Source organism: Chrysoperla carnea, chromosome 1 (genome assembly GCF_905475395.1).
Source record: "Chrysoperla carnea chromosome 1, inChrCarn1.1, whole genome shotgun sequence".
NCBI classification, from domain to species: Eukaryota; Metazoa; Arthropoda; class Insecta; order Neuroptera; family Chrysopidae; genus Chrysoperla; species Chrysoperla carnea.
In genome coordinates this window covers 131121569-131146179 of record NC_058337.1, presented here as the reverse complement: position 1 = coordinate 131146179, position 24611 = coordinate 131121569, and the positions used below count along the sequence as shown (strand labels likewise).

The following is a 24611-nucleotide window of genomic DNA, read 5'->3' as shown; positions in this document are numbered from 1 at the left end:
ACTGCTCACGAAACGTGACCGATTCAACTGAAATGTGTAGAATTGGTAATAAAGGGTGTGTTCCGTAATATTAACCAGTATACTGAAAAGTGATCACGACGTCAGAAATCAACGCCATATTGTACTGGTATACTACGTCATATTGTATTAGTAAAACGGGCATGACAGTGTACATGTGTTCACCGAGTGTTTGTCATGGAAATTATTTATTTATTGTTCATTAAGGAGGAATAATGTCGTCTGAAAAAAACTTACTCGTAATTGACGAACACAATAAGAGTATATATTTAAGAATATATTCACCCGTATGGCGTCGGTTTATGACGTCATCAGTACTGGTCAGTTTACTGGTGAATATTACTGAACACACCCATAGTAATCTTATATATTATTACTCTAGCAAGTTTTTTTCGGTCCTACCTTTATCTTCCTTATTCCTTTATCAAATTCCATGATTTACTCATCCTTTTCAAGCTTATTATGTCTATGTTTGACGAAAAATATACTCACGGTTTAAAAATGTACCGCTTAGGAAAAAACACGCTAGACAAAATAATTTGAACGAAAAAATATCATAAATTTAAATAAATTTATTAGGCAAACATGCTAGTTTTTACATATGCTCTCCTAAAACTCTAGACATTATTACTATTTTCAAAACATTTGATTTTTGTTGCCACTTTTCTACGAAATTGGTTATTTGTTGTTTTTAGCCATGGGGAGAAGACAGCCATGGGTTACGGGAGCGAAATTCCGCAAGAATCGAGCTAGTGGATGTATATTTTGATAATTGAAAGGAAAGTGGAAAAACTAGTCTGTCAAAAAACTGATTAAAACCTTACAATAAATTAAAGATGTCCTGAAGGAGACTTTTAAGACTCTTAGATGTATAAAATGATTAGACTGTGGAAAAATGGAGAAAATTATGAAAATCTCTTAGCCTAATAAGAACCAAACTGTTATTGGTTTCATACCCGAAAAAACTAAAAAATGGTCGATGATCTTCAAAATCGGTTCAGTTTGGAGAAGGCTTTAAGGAAAAAGGTAATTTAATGGAGAGTGTTCTTAGATATGTTTCAAGTGCGAGTTAAGGATTGCGTTCCCGAAAATTTTTTAGAGTTTTTAAATTTTGTAAATTTCACTTGTTGTTTTAAATTCTTGGCTTGAAAAAAACTTTACCGTCACATACTGAGCTAATTTCTTATTGTGACTAGTGTTGACGAACTGATTTCATAAGTATTAGTATAATAAATAATACTTATACTGTAAGATAGATGTATGTAAATTTATTTCTAAACTTCTCAGTTCGTATTAGGTATCATGGTTTTGACTTTTTTTTTACATCATTTCTTTCTTTTTATAGTAGGTATTATTTTTCCAATGATTCATAACTAGTCTCGTATTTACTGGTGTTACTTAATAACATTTTTTTTAATAACATTATTTACAATCAATCAATACAAGAAAAAAAATGTGTGTTTCATTCTTTCCATATCAATTTCCTTCGTGCCTGATTCTTATATTTGAGGTAAATTTTGATGTTATATCTGGAGTTTGGAGAAAAAGGAGTCCTCTGTGCCCGGAGAAAGCGAGCCGATTCCGGGGAGATGATACTATTTTAAGCAGATGAAGCTATAAGATTCTGTCAAGGCCAGGCGGCGCACAGAAAGCTAACAACCTCTCCGCTGATATTCCTCCCAGGATTGATGATTCCAAGGTTTCGAACCCAAACATTCTATACCTGACCAGGTTCCAGGTTTCTGCAGGTGCAAATAACATGTATGAAGGTTGCATACAAGCTCTTCAACTGGGATGATCACAGATCTCCAAATTATGAAGTAGATAGCTCAATCAAAAGTAGTCTGGCACAGTTCTAGTCTACGTGTCATTCAAAGCCAATTGAAAGCACAATCGAGGCTCGACCTAGACATTAATGCTGCTTCCTCTCCACCTGAAATGAGTTTAATCCAAAATTACATGGGAAAGCTAGAAAACGATTCTGAATTACAATCTCAAATCTCGTAGTTTTGTACAAATTATTTGATTACAGCAATTTAATTTCGATGTAGCATTGACTTTTCACTCAAATCTGATTCAAAATGATTAATTTTTAAACGTTTTTCATTAATAACTTTCTTATCTTAATTTTTTAATTTTCAAAAATCCATGACTATACCATATCAAATTTCCAACTTTATGGTGAAATACAGCATCAATAATATTATTATTTTCAGACTTATATTTATTAAATTTCCGAATCGAATTTTCATTTATAAAATTTATAGTTTTTAAATGAAATTTTCAAATAAATACCATATTAAGATAAATTCAAGTTGGCTTATTCATAAAAATGAAAAAAATTCTTTGATTTTAAATTAATTGATCGCATCTCCAATATTCTCTCGGTCACCCGTAAATTTCATCGCAGATATAGCAAGAATTTATGTACTTTCTAATCTTTTTGATATAGGAAAAACTATTTGTTTGCAAAAAAATAAACTTTGTTTGCTCTTCATGACTCCAGCGATTTCGCAATCTGCCTTTGCATCTTTCCTCTCTTAATTATTGCTTTCATTCATAGATGTTTAGGTACTAGCTTACAAACCGGCATTTTTTATCTATTCTGTCTTAGTCCTTTGTCTCCATAAGATGGCCTCTTAACAGTCTTTCCATCGACTTCAAAACTAGCCCTAGAGCAACTGCCAAACATATGCGCGCGCATCGCATACATTTTATATAAATATATGCATGTAAAATTCTAACTTGAACTTTTATTTATAGTTTACGATAATATCTTCATTAACTGCAATAATGTCCCCTTTTTTAACGCAATGGCTAAAAACTTCGAAACCAAACCACCTCCTCTACAGTCTCCAAACTCAACCTAACCAACTCGTAATTAAAACAATAGATTAAAAAAATCCAATAGAGTTACATATGATAATAAATATTTAAAAAATTTGTCACTGCTGCTGGATTCGAACAAAGTAATCACTAAAATAACATAATTCATACCCGTGCCTTAGCTAGCTCAGCTATTCGACGTTCAAAGAATTTGACCATAATATAACATACAAATTTAGAATATTGTGTGTGCGATGGAGACGCATGTATTCTGCAGTTTCGCAACGACTAGAAATAAATTTATAATTGAGGTGGAGTACCTTCTGGAAAATATGGTCCTCCTTAACCACAACGGACGTTGATATGGTTAATAACAATAGAATTGGATAGGATAGCCAAAGGTCCAGTATTCGTATTCCACTTATTTCATAATTACTCAGAGTACAAGACAAGTAGACAAACATTAGTAAAACGCGCGCCTTTTCAATAATAATCGGCACATTGCCAATGTTGTGTATGTTTAAAAAAAAACAACATATTTTTGTTTGAATTTGAATTGATACTTAGTAGTGATATCTTCGACATATTATTCTCAAAATATTTTATTTTCAAAAGAGCGTATTCAACTTCAAGATCACAGTCTTAATATTATTATTATTATTATTATTATAGACGTCCAACTGTTTTTTGTATTCTGCTATGTTCAAAAGATCTATTTTTATATCAGGGTCGTTGTTATAAACACATGAAGAGCGTATCTTATTATAATACTAAAAAACTTATGCTCTCTAAACTAATATTTTATTATATTTTTTTTTTTTTTACAATATTTAAATGTACTGTGAATTATTTTAATTGCTAATGAGATGATTTACTTTAGAGTGAAGTTATTTTATTTAATTGATAAAAAACATTTCATTTGATAATTAAAATTTTCATAGGATAGAAAAATTCATGCAATATTTATTGAATATTCTAACAATTTATTCTGACCTCTCTTCATTCGCATAAGAACTTTTCATTTCTTCTTGTTTCTATTTCTCTTTCACATGTATTTTTATTCCGAATTTAAGACCAAATCACTAGAATACTCGGAAGGTATTTGAGTATGGTTGCCACCTACTCGGGCTTAGAAGGTTTGGTCGGGCCACAGCGTGGTCATGATCGAAAAAGCAAAAATTAGCATTATGATTGCTGAATCGCCACCATGATGGATTTGACCTCAGCAACTAGAGTAGTGAGAATTCATTTTGTTCATGATTTTAGTGTTTATCGGACTTTTCAGCTGATTTTGTTGGTATCACGATTAGAAGACAGTTGTAAAACTTTTATATTCGTTCGATTTAAATCACGCTCGTGCAGAATTTTCATCTTCGTATTATTCGAGTCATGCTTGTGTAAAATTTTTATGTCTGTACCTTGTGATTAAGTGTTGATCGATATTTAAGGATTAATGCCAAAACAAACTGGCTGATATTTTTGAGCAAAATAATTCGACTTTTTTGAATTTCCCGCTTTTCACTGCAATCAACCGTCACCCTCCTCCCCCCCCCACAACACCACTTTCATAATGTGCGATACGAGAGACCTGCCCAAGGTGGCAACCCTATATCCGAGTACATAACCAGGTTATATTTATCTGCGATTTCTCATAGCAGTACCCTATATCTCTTCTATTTGAATCAAGACCAAGACGTTGCATAATCACTATCGAATCGAATTTCACAATTATAACTCGTTCTGTGCAACGTATTGTTAAAGAAAGAGCAAAGACTTTAGGAATCAAGGTCATTTAATCTTGCTACATTTCTTGCTAATCTTACTTCTTCTATAGTATCTTACTGTTGTTTTTTGGATAATAAACGTTGCCTCCGCTTCGCTTATCTCATTCTTCTTGGTGAGATTCTCACATCGCATCCTCTTTTACAATTCGAATTAGTCTTTGAAGGTTATATTTCGTAAGAGTCCACTTTTGAAATACATAAGTATTTCCTTAGCCCTTACTAATAAAATATCGGAATTTTCTACTCCGTCTTTCGATTTCAATATCTTTATTCTTTTTACCAATTTCATTGGCTTTGTTCTTGTTAAACATTGGAACGCGATTTTTGACCGACTTTTCGAAATCATTTCTTATTTCTATTGGCGATTTCTTTCTCTTTTCAAGTAAGAAAGACAAAAAATGTGAAGCCATATCCCACACTAATTGGTTTAATTAATTTGCTACCAATAAATTACACCTTAAATTATGAAACATATTGTCAATCTAACCTCAAACCACCATTCACCAATCACTTTCTGTCAAAACAATTAAATCCAATTAAATAAACTGTCAACAACAACTTCTAAAACTAAAAAAACATAAGAAAAATGATTATTAATGAATTGAATGAGTTTAGGTCATGTTCCCAAGCTTAAAGATCATAAAAAACCATATACCTACATGCATACTTCCTATTAGTATTAACCGCATTTATATTTTTCAAAATGTATAGATAAAAGAATTGCCGAATGAATTGACATTTTAGAAAATCGATATAAATAAAAATATGGTTACATGTTTTATATGTTTCTATTAGCCTATTATTTGTTCAATTGTTAATAATATTACATATAAGTTATTGATATTGATTGCATCTATTTTATTTTGACTTTTAAAAGAGTTTAAACAAAATAAACTAGACATTATACTTACGCAGAATAAGTATAGTAACTATAATAAAATAGCAAATATATTATACATTATTATATTTTGCATATATACAACAAAGAGGTTGTTGCCCTATATTGATCACAAATCACGATTGTATTTATATATTTATTTTTAAATGTTGTACTTTATCGATATATTTATTGTAAAATATTTTCTTATATACAATAACTGCGCAAGTTCCCGTTTAGATCTACGCCTTTTATAAAATACAAAACGGTGTAATATAAAACAATTCCGTGATTAATTGACTGTCAGGCAATACAAAGTCTAAAATACTGAAGTTAGAAATTTGAAATCCTCAGAGGCACTATCGTAATAAGACAGCGAGGTATACTATATTTGTTTACTACTTGTCTTACTTTAAATTTGCTCGTGTGGACTATCTGGTCTTCCACCAGGCACTCTCCAGGCGTTGAAAACAGTAAGGGTAATGTCTCTTCAATCACCAGAAAAAGAAAATTGAGGAACTAAAAATAACTTGTCTTCCAGGTTGGAGGTTATCCAACAGTTCAACTCTTTCGCTACCCAAATATAAGAGCAAAGTACGAAATAGCAGGCTTAGCCATGCTTTGAATGGTTTAATAGAGATAAAAACATCCGAGAACTTTTAAAGAATATGACTTTGTAATCCAATTCGCACAATTAAATAATTCACGGGAAAATGGCTAGTCAAAAAAATAAAAAAAGATGGTTCATCGAAGTAAACGACGTGTGACATGTGCTCGGTAAAAGCAATGGAAGAACAGTGGCTGTAGCTAAAGTTGATTAAAGAAAATCACTAATAAAGTTAAGGATCAAGTTGGGCTGCGATATTGGAGACTTGAATTATTTAAGGAACCTAAGTCATTCAGTGGTGGAGAGGACAATGCTCCATCTTCTCTGTCACTGCCCAGTTCTTGTCATGAAGAGATGGACTTGAGCCAGCCTCTCGACTTTGACTCCTGCTTTGCTGAGACAGCTTTAAATGGTTCATGGAGTAGTGGCCAAGGATGGGCCAACCCTTTTTCGGCATTACAACGGACCCTTTGGACTAAGTGTGTTCCACCACAGAATAGTTACTTTAATCTAACCTTATACCTAAACTAAGTCAATCGGCCTGAATATGACGACAGTTCAAAGGATTTATTACTATACTAAAAGAGGCTTATTCAATCCGCTGTTTCTCTACAAGCAGTTTCAGGAGCTTGTTTCGTATCTAGATGGAAAAATGACACAAACCTTATGATATCGAAAATTTTTAATTTGAAAAAGGAATAAATTGATGCATCTCTATATTTGACGTAGTTTCTAAGGAATTCATTGAACACTCTTCTCAGTTAGGTATACAAGGCTTTTTTTACTACTAGGGAGAGAATGGAGACTTTGTTTTTAATTTATTATATCATTTATCAAAGTAATAAGCAATTAAAAATTTTGACAATACGTTTTTAATATACGCACATAAAAGAAATTCAATTAAAAAATTAATTAAATAAATATTATTAAAAGTTGTATACTAAATTACATAATATTTAATAAGTAAAAATGTATACTTTACTATTAATTAAATAAAAAAAAGTTATTTAATTTAGAATCAAATATATTGCAAGAGTGTTCCGTTGGGTACGTCTAATTTAACTTTTGAAACAAGTCAAAACAATAACTAAGGGAGTAAATTGTTTAAATACCCTACATAGCTGGTATTGATACGAATTAATTGATACGACATTAATTACTTATCTGAACTATCTGTCCTCTTCTCAAAGGTGGAATATTTAAAATAGGCGAACGTTTTTGACAGATAATAGACAGACAAAAATAGCCAGACAGGCAGGTTTGTTCCAAAATATAGTAGTGGGAAAAGTTGTATTTATGTATAATGTAACACATGCTACTTATTCTTCTTTGCTTATTATTATTATTATTATTATTTCTTAGTTTATGTAATAACAAATTACCAGCCTTCAATATCTTCTTCGATAAAGTTATTTACTTTTTATTAATATTATATGAATTTATTTTGTTGATTATCTCGCAAAGTAGGCCTCAGATCTAAAATTGGTAAAAAACTTTTTCCTTCGTCTTTATGAGCTTATTCTATAGGCCCACGTTCTGCAGTCAATAACAGAACATCCTGTATATGTGCAACATGATTTTGCATTATGGCATAACATCTACACGCGACCGAAGTTGCGAGTACACCAATATAGCATATCAATAAATACAATTATTTTTATTGATTACGATTATTATTTTTAATCAACTGTTGTTTGTATTTAAGCTGCTGAGTAAGTGCTTCGTATATAACTTTCTTTCAATTCAATATTATAGGTATATTGCAATCGATATATTATTACAACAAAGATAACTTACTATATATTTATATTAAAACTAAATAAAATACTTATGTGAAATTTTCTAAATAAATTAGTAAAAATGTAGATACATAAAGGTATTATATTAACTATATAAAAATATTTATTAAATATGGTATGGTATTAATTTTATTGATTACAATTCTCACGATACATATAGGATGACATCTTTATTACGCGCTCGTCATTTTCATAAGAGAGAGTAACCATGATAGTAATCGTTAATTATTAAATAGAGTCGGTGTATCAATCTTATCTAATTTAAAAATTACATACTTGGTTTATCAAAATTGGATAAAATTTGGTTATGATAGAGCAAAATTAAATTTTTTGAATTCTGATGACGTCACAAAGTTAAAAATTTCAATTTTTTTGATAACACAGGTAAATTTGATCCAATCCTATTGGAATTTTTTTTGAAACTCACTAATTTTGGGTCATTCTTTTCAGCTGTGATGTCAATTTTTCGCTAGCTATCACTTATGTGCTTAATTCCGGGATCAGGACTACACATTCTTGAAATCTATTAGACCTTGGTTAATTTTGATTACAAATTTAGTAGGATTACATACTTGGTTTATCAAAATTGGGTAAAATTTGGTTGTGACAGAGCAAAATTAAATTTTTTGGATTCTGATGACGTCATAAAGTTAAAAAATTCAATTTTTTTGATAACACAGGCAAATTTGATCCGATCTTATTGGATTTTTTTTGAAACCCACTAATTTTGGGTCATTCTTTTCAGCTGTGATGTCAATTTTACGCTAGCTATCACTTATGTGCTTTAATTTTCGATTTAAGCGAACCCTACCTATATATCTAAACAAGACTAATTTATTATTAACATGAAATCGATACTATATTTCCAATATCCATTTTTGATTAATTAAAACAAAGATTCGTTTGTATAGAAAATTTAGAAGAATATTTAATTTTCACGCAATAAAATTTTATTTGTTTAGATTAATTTTTAGAAAATTAAAAAATTAAATTGAATATATTTTTCTTTTTAAAATATTAAATTAAAAATATTGTAAAACTAAGAACAACTTTATTAAAATATATTCGGAAAATATATTATTTATACAAATTTTCACTTGTTTAGACTTTCACTGTAAAATGTAAAAGTTTTATTAGCGACTTGCCGAAGGCAATGGTGCTATTGTTATTGCACTGATGATGGAATTTTGAATCGATCCTACAAAATATTTTTGTATTTTGTAATTTTTCTGTAAACGCTTACTTTTTTAAATAAAAATTCTTCAAAAATTAAAAATGCAATATTCGATTTTAAGAAAATATTTTTTTTAATCTCTAAGGGAATTTCCTTAGCTTACGCAGCTCCTGCGCTACGAATTTTTTTAAAAATATCAATAAGTATTTCGCAAAAAATATGGCCTAAAGAATTTTGGTACATATATTGTAGCACAAATTTAAAAGTAATCTATTAAAAATCAATATACTCAATAGTATAAATTAATCATTTTTATTGAATGATTATTAAAAAACATTTAGTAGTCATTAATTTTTTTTTCTTAGATTTTATTAAATATCAATTCGATCAATATTAATTGACATAATTTTGATTTAAAACATGAAATATCAATTTAAAACCTGATACGGATTTTATAAATATTTCTATAATATTTTAAATCCGATCATAAATATTGAATTTAAACCAATTTAGCTTTCTGATAAGAAGTAAAAAGAAATTATGTACAAGCCGAAAGTAGAATTAAACCAATTAATTGAGGTAATTGTTGAAATACCATGTATAGAAAGTATTGAATGTCAGTGATTGCATTGTTTTTTTATAAATTAGAAGAGTTTACAAACCAACACATTTGTGGCGGCTTTTAGTACGCTATTTATTTGTACGCTATTTTTTCAATTTTCGAGGCAGTTTCACAATATCAATATTTGAAGGTACCTGTAAATTTCAACTCCCTTTCTTTTAAGGCTTTGAAGAAAATGGACACCAAAGTATTGTCCTAATTTGGGCCCTCACGGATAAACAGTGATGTTTACGAAAAAAACGTTTCAATCAAAAGTTGTTTATTTTTTTATAAGAAACATTTTTTACATTTAAACTTTTGTTCTATCCCTAACAGTTTACAAAATAGATCGAAAGGACCCAAGAACCAATTGACCTATGTTGCAAATTTACGCTATATATCTCCTTTCGTTTTTTAGTTATCGTGTCGAAAGACGATATTCGGATGAACAACCGGAAATGGACTAACTAGGTGATTTAATGAACATGTTAACCAAAATTTTCATCGTATCATCAATATTTCAAAGCGTTACCAATTTAGGACTAAAATTATTATACATCGATATATATTTTTTTTATATAATGCCATTTTGTTTGAGAAAAAAAAAACATATATTAACCCATTACGACGCTATTGAACTAATTCACTTGATACTACATACAAAATCAATATTTAAATTGATTTGATATGACATTTTTAGACAGACCTTGATTAATTTATTGTTTTTTTTTGTTTGTTTTAGAACTCGAGCCTAGCTTCCCGTACCGGGATGTCACAATCAAACGTGGTGTTGAAGCCAAGGAATTTTATGATCTTGAATCGGAGATCGGAAGGTGAGTTATTTGTTAACAATAATGTCAATAAATTATTTGGTAATGAATCAAAATCGAATTCAATTATATTTTAGTTTCGATAACACTGATCATTACCTGTGTTTAATATAGAATTAGTCCGAATTTTTTTTGATAATTTCACAAATAGTCATATATCTAACTAACCAAAATAAGAAATACGCTATCTGTAATTTTATAAACGGTAAAAGTCTACAAACAAAATTATTAACAAATACATTTTTGGACGAAAATCCATATTCCCTATTGAGTTAAAAACAACTTGCAGATTCACTTACAGCATATATGGTCGAGTTGGTAAGACGCTTGGCATGAATCCAAAGGGCCCGAATTCGTTTCTAGTATCATGCGTGCCGGGACGGAGATGCAAGGGGCTGCACTTTCACCCCTAGCAGATATCCACGTTATAGCCTTCAGTTCTCTTGGCTTCCTTTTTGTTCACTATTTAATGGATGTTAACTTTTAGTGCAAATCCCTAATTATTTTGAAAAGAAATACGGCCATGTCACTTGCTGATAATGCAGCATTCTGAAATAATTTTTAAAATCAGTTACGCAGTGAACTCAAAAATGTCGTTTTCACTATTTACTTGATTTTTACTTTTGGCGTGGAACCTTAATTTTTTTGAAAATAAAATATAGCCCATGTTACTTGCTGATCGCCCTATTCGCTCAGTTGGTTCAGGCGTAACCAATTCCGTCTGCGGTATGCTTAGGGTAGCGAGTTCGATTCCCGCTGTCGCAACAAAATTAATTTAATTAATAGTTGTGATGGGCTGGTGTAGTGCATGGTATATGCATGAAGGAGGTGCACTCAGCCTCTGAAATGGAGGAGCTGATAAATGAAATTAACAGCGGAAAGGTGGTAAAACACATATATGGTATCACAATGGGCTCTATAGTCTAAGTGTGTCTTTCGTGAACAGCCAATATAATCTAACCTAACCTAACCTAACCTAACCTAACCTAACCTAACCTAACCTACTTGCTGATAATGTAGGAATCTATAGGTGAAAGAATTTTTAAAGTCGGTTAAGTATTGAACTCAAAAATGACGTTTTTTATTTATACTTTCATCCGTACAAACTTTCATCCCCTATTTCTTCCTTTTAGGGGATGAATTTCGAAAAATCCTTTCTTAAATGAAATATCTTAAATTCTCTTTAATTAATAGTGAAATACTATATTCACAAACAATTTATTTTCAGAGGTAAATTTGGTACAGTATACAAATGCCGTGAAAAAAGTACTGGTTTAACATTAGCAGCGAAATTTGTACCGGTACCACGTCGCGAGGATCGACGTAATGTTGAACGTGAAGTGGAAATAATGCGCCAATTACAACATCCAAGACTGATACAATTATATGATGCATTTGATAATGGTAAAGTCATGTGTGTTGTCTTAGAATTGTAAGTATGTACTAAAAAATTAATTTGTAATTGTTTTTTTGGCAATCAACAAGTTCGCTATACTTCTTGCGCAATTTTTAATGAACCTTTTTATTTAATTTTATTTCCGACTGTTTGAAAATTTTCTTTGTTTTAAGTCACATTCCTTTTCGCGTGATTTATTGATCTAGAAAATTCTTATTGATCTTGAAAATTTTAATTTGGTTTCTAACATATTTTACGTAAGATGGCATCAGATCACGGTGTATCATTTTCTCGCGTCAGAGTGAGAAGTCTATTAATGTTGGCTAAATTTTCCGTCTTTTAGAAGTTTCTGTCAATATAAAGAATGCAATTTAGCACCATGAGATATACAAAAAAGGCCAAATAGGATTAGGTACAGGCAAAAACATATATATTAAGGACATGAAACCTTCCATGCAGAGCTATAAGCGTCCGTAGCTGATTTTAAGACGCCTATCTGGGTAAGGGGGTCTAGCTGTTGATCGTTACATACTTTGCACGGCACATCAGGCTGTCTAAATGACTGAAAACAATTGAAATCGTTCAATTGATCGAAAACAAAAGAAAAAAAATTGGAAACAAAACACGAGACGCAGTACAAAGTACGCAACGACAAACTCGCCCAGATAGGTGCCTTTTTTTCTACTACCCTCTCCACTCTAGCTTTACGTCCTTAATATATGTCCTTATGTGCAGGCTTGAAAATAGAAAAAGCGGAAAATAAGGTGTCTTAAACTCTCTTTATCTTAAGGTTCTTATAGTTTTATCACTGTTACTGAGTATCTCACCAGCAATTGGCATTTTCTGGCTTGTGTAAACAGAGTGAAGGTTCTATGCTACTCTGCTTGCAAGAACATCTACTTTTAAGGATGTTCCAGCATGGTATTTGCAGTTTCTATGTTAAAGCAATGGTACAATTTTTTTTTCGACAGAATTTAACGAAAAATTAAATTTAAGAATTTAATAATGCTTACTATTAATTCCCAAAGTTTCAGAAATTTTGACCGTTTAAAATGGGAAATAATTATGCCAACGTCCCAATTTCGATCAATTTACGTCAAAATTAATATCTCGAAAGTGAAAATTAATTTCTAAATTTTTTTTTTAGAATTGTATTGTATAAACATTTTTTTCTACTTTTTCTTCAATATATAATAATATCATAAAAAATAGTTGGAGAGACCGGACATTTTACATGCTTTAAATGGGACATGACCCTCAAAATCGCGAACTTTGTCTTTAAATATCTCGCGATCTAAACGGTCAAAAATTATGAAATTTTAGGAATTCATAAATAAAGCTATTATAAACCCGAGAAACAAAATTCGGCCAAATCTGTCGAAAAGTGATTTCATGCTGGTACTACCTTAAACTGTGTAAACCTTAGCTGAACTTTTACTTTTAAACTGTGAAAACCTTAGCTGAACTTTACAATCTTAAAGTAATTCATATACACATATTAATTGGAATTTTTTTTTCTCAACAGAATCGAAGGTGGTGAATTATTTGAAAGAGTGATTGATGACGATTTTATATTAACTGAAAAATCATGTACAGTATTTATGCGACAAATATGTGAAGGCATCGAATTTATACATAAACAAAATATTCTACATTTAGATATGAAGGTAAGAACTCAAATTTTTACTCAAAATTCCATATTGCCCTCTCCAAAAGTAATCGCTTGCTAAGTTTCTCACAATCTTGTTGAAAAATTAACTTAACTTAGGCTTTTTATACCCTGTATATATGTAATATATATCAAGGTATATTAATTTTAGTCCCAAGTTTGTAACAATTTTAGTCCCAAGTTTGTAACACTTAGAAGTATTGATGATACGAACAAAATTTTGGTATAAAATCACCTAGTTAGTCCAATTCAGTTAGTCCAGCAGCACGGTAACTCAAGAAAGAAAAGAGATGTCTAGCTGGAATAGCGAGCAACAATTGAGTCTTGGGTCCGTAGGATCGATCTTGTAAACCGTAAGAGATAGAAGAAATGTAAAAAATGTTTCTTGTAAGAAAATCAACAACTTTTGAAACATTTTTTCGTGAATATCACTGTTTTCCCGTGTTGGAGCAAATTAGGGAAAAAATTTGTGATCCATTTTCTCTAAAGCTATAATAGATAGAGAGTTGAAAATTTATAAGTAGCTTCAACTAGTAAGTCTTGTGATAGATTTTTGAAAATCAAAAGAATTAGTTTTAGTTACCTAGAATAAATGTGGATTCTTAAACTTTTCTAATTTATTCAAAATAATGCAAGCACTGATTTTCAACACAATCTAAACAGAATACTTAACTCTGTCAATTGTCTATTTTCACTTGTTCTAAATAAATTCTTACAAATTTAAATTCTTATCAAATTAATAGTTTTCTCTCTTATCAACATCCGTGAACACTTTATAATTAATGAAAAAAAACAAATAATATTACGTAAAAATAATTTTAAGAAAATTACTAATTAAAATATTTATTAATAATTCTTTTTAAAAAGGTAAAAATATATTTATTTTATTAAATAAAATTTAATTATTATTTAACAATTTTCTTTAAACATTTTTAATTAATAATTATTATTTTAACAATAATACTGGTAATGCTATAACATCTGTTGAATAAGAATGAAGTAACAACATAAAGATAGATGTAGTTACCTATTATAATTATTATATTGTTATTGTTGTTACATTGCCAAAAGTAATTAAAATTAAAATTCTTTTTTTAAGTGAAATTTTCCAAATAACTTACCTCATTATTATTGTACTTACAAAATGTATTATTAAAAGGTGTTCCAATTAACGTAAGAAGAAATTTTGACAGAAATTTGGTCTGCTCGTGTACTTTTGTTAGGTTAATATAAATCGTACTCGAATACTATGGAAATATGGTGAAATTAGTTAAAATCAATTTAATTATTTAGATCATTCCTCTGCTCTAATATTTTCAATCTTAAACATCATTCAATAATCACATAATCAAACCATTTCCAATTAGGTAGTGAATTTTAAAATAAATTTATATAAAACCAGCGGGCCCGACCTGTGGAAACGTAGCTCCAATTACTTAATACTTATACTATGCTTAGCCTGCCTGCTAAACCCATCCCGCTAAACCCAAATTTTATTCCTATCTATTCGATAGGTCATGGCCTGACCTTCAGCCTTTGGTCTGGCCTTGGACTTGAATAAACACCTATACACAATACCTGAATTATAATGAATAATACCTCAATACTATTAAAAATACATAGTACATAGTAAGTTGTAATAATAATGAAATATATCTTATATATATAGGAGACTTTCTATAGATATAGATAGATAGTCACTCATCACGATATCTCTGGAACTATAAGACCTAGAGACTTGAAATTTGGCAGGAATATTCCTTTTGCCAAGTAGAGGTCAGCTAAGAACGGATTTTACGAAATTCTACCCACAAGGGGGGTTGCGGGGGTGTTCATGACTAAAAAATTCATATTTTTAAATTATGGCTTTTAATAGTTCAAAACTTGGTCAGAATGTTTTAAATTACATTTAGAAATTTTTTTTACCTTCGGTGGGTAGAAAGTTGTAGCGAGAAAGTGGGAAGGAAATATCGAATATTTACAAATATACCTAAGTGGGGTATCAAATAAAAGAGCATGACGTGTACATTACAAAACTGTTATCCAACGCAAGGAAATGTGGAGGGAGGGGTGCAAGTGGGGATGTTGCCCAGCAAAGCGGGTATATTTTACGCCACGCAAAGCGGGCGGGTAACAGCTAGTTATTTATATGCGCTCCCACCATTTAATGAAATTTAATTTTTTGGTTCGGAATCCTCAAAAAAACAGTTGTAGTGGACCGAATTGTGAATCTAAACCATCAACGAATTCACTTGAACACAGTCAAAATATATCATCAAAATCGGTCCATCCGTTTAGGAAAAGTACAGTGACTTACATTGTTACACAAGAAATATATATATAATAGATTGTGTAAATTTATATAAACCTCTCATCAGGTGACTAAAGATTACCGAACGGTTAACGCGAGTACTGACGGTTTTTAGGAAAATAAACAACTTTTGTTTGAAACATTTTTTCGTAAACATCGTAGTTTATCCGCAAGGGCGCAAATTATGACAAAATTTTAGTATCAATTTTCTCCTAAACTATAAAAAAAGGGAGTTGATAATTTGAAGGTATTCAAGACTAGGTCTTTATTTTCGCCATGTTCTTCCTCCATACCCTTACCTGCAAGTTGTTAGCTGTCTTTCCTTGTTCATTGTCAACTCTTTACCACTCGAAAATGGACAAACATTCAAATCTTACGTTAATTTTCGGACATCCTTTATAATATTTTAGATAGTAAACATTTGTTTGTTAAAATTTATATACAAGGTGATTAATTATACTTTAATGCAACGTTGCATTACACCTTATGCTACATCGCATCTTATGCTAACATCGCATTATAAGACATATGTTCATAACATCGTTCAGAGTTCAGACATCATATTATAACATCACATTATAAGACAACTTGTAAACAAGTAGTAAACAAGTAGTTATAAATAGGTAAATCAAAAATTCGTTATGACATTATTCAATCACATGTATTATGACATGATTCAATTACATTATCTCAATTATTTATTATACGTTTTATAAATGTAATTGATTTACGAATTTGGTTACTGGTTCGCGAACAATGAATTATATACAATGAAAGCAGAATTCGAAAATGCTATGTTTTTGCTCTTTACGTTATATCATCTTGGACACAAAAAGAGAAAATCTATGTATACTTCTCACTATATAAACTACTTTTTCCTCCATTTTCCTCATATTATGATCCATTATGGGTAAGAAGGGCAGTCCGCCAAAAAGAATTAAGTAAGCTACATCAATTGAAAATGGTCGACAGGCAACATCCGGGAGAGCACTGGAAATGATTCCCACCTTTTGTCGAAAAAGGTTTATGGGATGAAATGTACGTCTAACATGGCTCATAGGGTGAATCTAGTTTCACCGTGGACGTCGCTCCAATTTTGAAATAAGTTCTCAATATCAATAAAAGAATGAGACGAGAACTCGCATAAACCAAAATTCACTCTCAATATCTAGATGACTGCGATTTATATCAAGCAGAAGCGATGCACGATAAACATGAAACATCTTTATCTCTTTCTTTCTACTTGAGAAAATCTCAACTTGAGTCATGTTCTAAGAAAGCGACAGGTTAATCTTTCCTCAATATAGTATTCCGAAGACATTACCTCGCTTTAAAATTTAAGATTAACTCATTTAAATCAGCCATTCTTGATAAAACTGTCTGATTTGAAACATATTTCCGTCAAAACTCTTTTATTAGCCTGGAATAACTTCAAGTGAAAGTTAGTCACCTTTCGGGTATTACAGTGTATCCTTTCCCAACAGTCGCTGTAATCTAATCTAACAATAAAACACCACTAAAGGTTCTCTACTTCTATGTTCTTCATTCTTAGATTTACGTTAAAGGTATCGTGGATTTTCCACTATAAAGTATGTTTTCCACTAAACTGTGCACAACACTCCATTTCAAGGTTAAAAATTATTTGGCCTTGTGATTCCTTTTACGATTCTATTTATCTCCTCCAAAAACCATACTCGATTCATCGATGTTTATGATAGTTCATTTTGTAATTGAATTTTATACAGAAATGAATCAACAAAAATATTCCAATTATAAATATTAAATTAGAAATTTTATAACAAATAACATTTACATATTCAATATCCCGCTTCGCACTGCTCGCTATTAACGTAATTGAATATATTGTTATAAACAATAACAAACATTATTTTTTTAATGAGTCATCATATGTTTTCCTTCATTTTAAAATAATATTTTCTATATTATTTTATTACTGCCATTATTTTACACTGTAACTAGTCACAAGCTAGTCAAATTATTTTCGTTTTCTCTCACGGTAATGGTTATACATTGCTTTTAGGTAACATTCATTTAATTTAGATTTCCTTTTTTCTTCTACATTTTCCAAGTTTGCATGTAGTTCTATTTTCCCCGAGATTTCAAACAATTTTTATGACCACTCTTTTTTTATTCATTGTTACGAAATATCCCAGTATTCTTATTCTGTAATTAAGTCCTACATTTTTCTCGTGCTTTCCTAGTTCTACTGCCTTCAAGATTGTTGTCCGACAACTTGCCTCTTCTCTATTCTTTCGAATTATCTCAAGGAACACTAAACTTTTTGTTTTATTTTCTCTAATTAGTGCCGATATCTCTTATTTGATCTGCTCATAATACTAAGGCCTTTAGAATTGCTGTACAGGATTTCTGGGAAATTTTCTTTATTTTATTCATCATTCTATACCAGCCATGTTAATCTTTTTATTTTAATTTCTGTAGTATGGTTCGGCATCTTTGCTTGGTTAAATACTGCAGTTCTTCCTCCCTCAGTCTTGCTGTCGCAGATTTTTTTGTTAACTTTCCTGTATTTCTATTTATCCAAATCACGTTAATGTTTTAATTTCTGCATCAAAGCCTTATATATTTTCATTCGTCTGGTCGTCATCTGGTTTTTCTTAACTATAAATTCGAACGGCAGTGACGCTAACACCTCGCTTTCGTAACGTCATCGCACGGAGAAATGATAAAATAAAATGAGTAATGATAAATGGTTTGTTTCTCAGCTGAATTTCACTATATTATAACGCAAATTTCCATTGAAACCGATTGACTCACAGCCTCAATGGTTGTAAATACGTTACTACCGTTTTATTATTTCAAAAATATAGCTATTTTTTTATTAATAATTAATAAAACAAAATTGAATTATTAATTCAAAAAAAATACTTCAATATTATTAGATGAATTATTCTTGCATTTATATATGAATTTGTGGCAAAAAGATTAATGCAACTTCTCTATTATAAACAGACTAGCACGTAATCAAACAAGTCGTTAATATTGATTTAATTAAAAATTTATATTCTTAATTAATTTAATTAGATTTCTATATAAGTAATAAGTTTTTTTTTTTATTTACAGCCAGAAAATATTTTATGTCTGACAAAAAGTGGTAACAGAATAAAAATTATAGATTTTGGTTTAGCTAGGCGATATGATCCAAATAAAAAATTACAAGTATTGTTTGGTACACCAGAATTTGTTGCACCAGAAGTTGTCAATTTTGATCAAATTGGTTATGGTACTGATATGTGGTCCGTTGGTGTAATTTGTTACGTTTTGTAAGTAAAATTTATTTTTAACATTTGTTTAAAAGATCAAAAATACTCAAAGTCACTAGGAAAAAACCCAAAATTACTCGAATTTCACTATCTATGGAGTAGAGAATATATCGGGAAAATCACTAATGACGTTAAGCCGCCATAAGCAGGCGGCTTAAAGTCGTTAATTTAAAATATGAAACAAAAGTGGTCTATGGAATGGCAAAGTTTTAAAAGCGTTGTTGTAAATTACTATGGTTTTTAATATCCAAATTCAACACCTCCTGGAACCACATTTAAACCTGTTTTCGTAGTTCCATTTTTTAACTACAGGTTATCCCATGTGAAAATGGTTGTCCTAATAGTCACTGCAGGATTTTTGTTTTATACAATTTTAAAGTTGGATTTCTGATTTCAGACTCTCAGGATTATCACCATTTATGGGCGAAACAGATATTGAAACAATGGCGAATGTAACAGTTGCTAAATACGATTTTGACGATGAAGCCTTTAATGAAATATCACAGGATGCAAAAGATTTTATAACAAAATTGTTGGTAAAAGATCGAGAGTAAGTACTAAAATTATTTCCCTTATTTTTTTGTTTTTGTCATTTTAAAATTAGTTTGTAGAGACATTTTATCCTTTTTAATATCAAAAAATAAATAATAAAACATACTAACAATTTTTTTTAAACGAATCACATTTTTTGAATACCTTGTAAATAATAATGTTGTACTGAATTGACCCTATGAAAGATCAAAGGCATGGCAATACCCAAATTTGGGGATGCTTCGATGAAAAATATTTTTTAGTCTTTTTTTTTGATAAATTATTTTTGTAATGTTTCGCATGTGAATTTCAATTTTGAAAAGTTGAATATTTTTTTTGGAAAATAGAGAAATTTTGAATAGATATTGTGATAAACGTGATTTTTTTCGATTTTTTTGTTAGGAAATTTTTTCTCCTATATATTTTGAAATTTTGTAAGTGCTTGAAGAGTCCGTCTGTTCTAATTTTATTAACGATTCCAATCACTTCATTCCTTTTTAAAATCCATGAAAAATTCTTCTTTTTCTTTTTATTCATACGTTAGTTATCGGTCAAGCAGAAAGTATATTATCCCGTTAGGATGCACTCTTTTCCATTTTACTTCAACCACCATAAAGTTTTGTTTGCCACTTTTTTTCCCGGTTTATAAAAAGTGGATACTTTGATTTACCGTTGCTTCCAGACGATTAGGGTTCACTTTTTTCCCCAGATTTCTAAAACACACTCTATCTCGAAAATTGCCGTTCTGCCATATATATGCTCTATAAAAGTAATCCACATCGACTCAGGCTCGGCAGAAAATTCGGATTCAAGGATTTTAGACGCGGTATTTCCTGAATACTGTGCTGTAATAATTTTGATCTGAAATTGTTCTTGAAACCTTACCTAATCGTCGTGAGTTTTATTTCTTTAGTGTGCTTATATTTATTTCAAAATTTATGTTCGTGGCATGTTTCTGTCTGTATGATCATTATCAAACTGTTCTTCGAATTTCTGATTACTACCACAATTATTTTTTCATTTATTGCATGCAAACTATTTACTATTCATTTCACTCAAGGCGACCAAAAAAATTCTTTTTCATCAGTCTTGCTGCCGACGAAATGAAGTGAATGAATTCAAAAAAAGATAATTCCGCAATTTATTCGCAATCAGTTTTAACCATCAAATTCGTGAACGTCATTTATTGTGCCTACGCGCGAAAAATCTACTTTCTGTTCGACCATACAATCCCTTACATCCTAAGCACAAATTTGATAAAAATTCCACGATAAAACCATCAATTTTAGTTGAATTTTTTCTTCGACTAACAAGTCTATTTGATCATAAACTTTTCATTTATTGCTCGTGAATTCCTTCGCGTATTTTATCTATTTCTGCTTTTTTTTCTTGCCAACGCAACTCACTTCAGAAAAATTTATTGTGTATAAAATTGTATCGCGTCATAAGATCATTTTTTATTTAGAAGATTTTTTCATGGAAGTTTTGTCTATCTAAGAGAGTAAAGTTTACCCTCCTTCATTACACAAGCGCAGAAAACCGCCCTTAAATTCATATTCATTGGTTTTTATAAACTTTTTGTTTTTTTTTTTTATGTTTTAATCATTTGTTCCTAAATAATTTGATAACACACTAATTATGTTGTAAAAAAAGTATAAAAGCTTTTCAAAAAATTTCCAAATTGCTAAACAAAAAAATATTTATTATTGATTGTCTGCCTTGTTTCTTTCAGGGCTCGTGCAACTGCCTCTGATTGTCTAACACATCCTTGGTTAAGACGTAAATTACCGCCACCTACGAAAACCAAAACACCCCCACCTACAAAAGTTAGTGACCCAATTACTATACCACCTAGTACACCTGGTTTAGACACTGCCAAAGATAATCTACGTGCGTTTGTTGAACGTTGGGGTGAACACCCAGATTCACCATATCTATTCGATGTTTCTTCACACGTTATAATGCCTTGCCCGCTAGCATATAATAATTTAACGTCATCGCAACATTCATTACGAGGTATGTCTCCATCGCCATGTGGATCTTTAGGATCATCACCGGATTCAGTGATTGAATATGAGAATAATACTCAAGACAATATTAGTGATTATGAATTCGATCATATACAAAATAGTATAGAACGACGAGCATCAGATAGTTCATGTGTAGTTTCAAAACGAGACAGTGTTGAAAGAATTAATTTAGCTGAAGAAATTAAAAAATTATCTGATAAATTATTCCAATTAGCTACAATGCCTACCGATTTAGTTAACGGTAACGCTAATTCATCATCATCGAAAGATGACAAAAAAAGCGAATCAACTACAAAAGCCGTTCCAACCAAAGATGAACAAAAAAGTTTGATCTCCGAAGAAACAACAAATGAAACGCACAAAATCAAAACAGAAAAAGTTAAAACCTCCAAAACGGTAACAAATGGAAATGTTACCAGTATAAGCACATCAACGAAAACTTCAAAAATCTCAACACCGTTAACAAATGGAAACGCAACAAATATTAATGCACCTTGGGCGAATAACTTACAAAATCGGCGGACAAAATTTAAAATAACTAACCTTAATCGTGATGTACCGATAATATCACCAACGAATAAAAATTCATTCTTTACCGAAGATTTTAACACGAATAAATTAACACATTCGTTTACAACATCCGATGGTACTTCGTCCTCGTCATCATCTAGTCATTTTTCACGACAAAGTTCCTTAAATAGCGCTACAAACACTAAAGACTTATTATTACAACTATTAGATAAATGGGATGATTCACAGGAATCAGCGCACAATAATTTAAATGGAAGACATAAATCGATTTCCGTTGATTTTGAAAATGAAACATTGGGACAACGTACAATTAGTTCGTTGAATACATTTTTTCAATCGCGACAAACCTTGAAAAAAACTCATCCGTTTATGTCTTCGAACTGAATGTTTTGTGATACTTTTGCAAATAAATAAAAGTGCCATATTTTATTCACAAATTGTAAATAGCTCCAATTATACAAATTTATTTTTTTTTTATAGTCGAGTTTTTGTGTTAAACGCGCGAAGGCAGTTAGAGTTTGGAAGCGCCAGTGTAGTCAACTGAGCGGTCATATCTCTGCACTTAGGGACAATAGAATGATAACTAACTGACCCTTTGGGTAAGGGTCTATGATGCCCAAACTCAAATTAAAGATGGTTACATAACTGTCATACGAAAGACAGTTCAAAATGAATTTTAAGCCCAGAGAATTGCATTCGATGAAACGTAAAAGTAAGCCAACAGAAATTCGATTTAACATGGAAATCACTTACTAGTAAATTTACACAAACTAACATAAAACTACATATTTCCACTCTCAATATCGAAAATTAGTATCGTGTGCAGATAATCCAAATTTTAATCATAATTTAGAGAGACTGCGTAGTAGGTATCCAAACTACAATAGAAGGAGAAAGCAACCAGCCAGAGACCAGTATTATTAATAATGTTTTATAACTCCAAATTGATCGCTTAGGTGTTTCCGATACCTAAACTACCGCCCAGAGTATCATATCAAAAATGGGTGGCTCTTAATATATATAATTAAACCACTCCCAGAAATATATATAATTGATTACAATAATTTTCATTACCCGACTCCATTGAAGCAAAAGAGGATTATGAATTATGACCACAAATAACACACTCAGAAATTTTTGAATTGGAGAAATTGAACTAAAATCGGATATGACGGTTCTATCAGCTTGCCATAGCCACTGGTTCCCGACTGCCGAATATGTGCTAAGTTGCCAAATGTTAAATTCACAGCGGTAGATTGACTATGGTACTTGGCTGCATAATGTGCGCTAACTCTTAGATGATGATCTATGGAGGCTGCAATATAATCCGTCTTTTACCAGCCTGTGTCTCAAATAAAGGTTATTAAGTGTGACCCGCGCATTATGTTAATTTAACAACAATCCCACCGATAACTATCGATAATACCAAAACTCACTATAAATTTGCTATAATCCGTTCAAAATAATAATTTAAGTGTCCATATTTATCCCAACAAAAAAAATCTATATTTTTATTCTAGATTTAAAGTTATTAAACAATTAATCGTTCTAAAACTGCCTAGTCAAAAAGTGATTGTCATCGTATTTTTTAGTCAATGGGAATATTTATACTGACTAAGGGCGCGTTTTCATTGTAAAAAAACCTATTGCCGAGAAAAAAAAAGTTTTTAAACTCAATTTTTTCGAAACATTGAACAATTCTGACCCATACTTGCTCTCTTTGTACGTCTGTTTCAATACTGTTAAATGTATTGAATTGGTTAAATTCATTCTCGGTTAATCGGAAACTTCTAGTATTTCCTTAAAAATAATTCGCAAAACAATTGATTTTCCTACCCTTCGGGCGTAAAGTTTCAACTTTCGTCCTGCTGTGCTAACGAAGTTGTCGATTTATTTCGCCTCAGTTGAATGAACTTGAATTAAACTTAGTCAATAATACTAAATGGAACTTTTTTCCAATGAAAACGAAGGCCCTTACACGATTAATCGTGTTCTATGTACTTATTGTTAAATTATTGTTTGAATAGTTTTATTAAATAATTTTGAAAAAAGTTTTTTTGAGTTCTTCTTTATTCATTTTCTTTTTAAGCTAACTTTTAGAATAAATGAAATTTACATTTCCTAATATTTTACGATATTAAGAAGAAAACAACTCCCTCTGTTAAATAACTTTCGAAGCAAAACTAAATTTAGTATAATATTTCAGCTAGATTATATAATTTCCGACCGTATATCGAGCGTACCCGAGTACAACCGATAAATTACATGACGTCATATAATATGGTATTAAAGTTTTTTTTCAGCCAAAAGTATTTTCGAATAAGG

General features: G+C 30.7%; 1 protein-coding gene across 1 annotated transcript in view; it reads left to right on the top strand.

Moving 5' to 3' along the window:
- LOC123291076 (probable serine/threonine-protein kinase fhkE) overlaps positions 1–24301 on the top strand; it is a 72843-nt gene extending 48542 nt beyond the window's left edge. Inside the window, exons 3-8 of the mRNA XM_044871520.1 lie at positions 10429–10519; positions 11745–11948; positions 13438–13579; positions 18995–19194; positions 19592–19744; positions 21458–24301. Of these exons, the coding sequence (XP_044727455.1) occupies positions 10429–10519; positions 11745–11948; positions 13438–13579; positions 18995–19194; positions 19592–19744; positions 21458–22670 (2003 nt within the window). The 3' untranslated portion in view covers positions 22671–24301. The remainder of the gene's footprint in view (positions 1–10428; positions 10520–11744; positions 11949–13437; positions 13580–18994; positions 19195–19591; positions 19745–21457) is intronic.
- Positions 24302–24611: the final 310 nt, after the last annotated feature.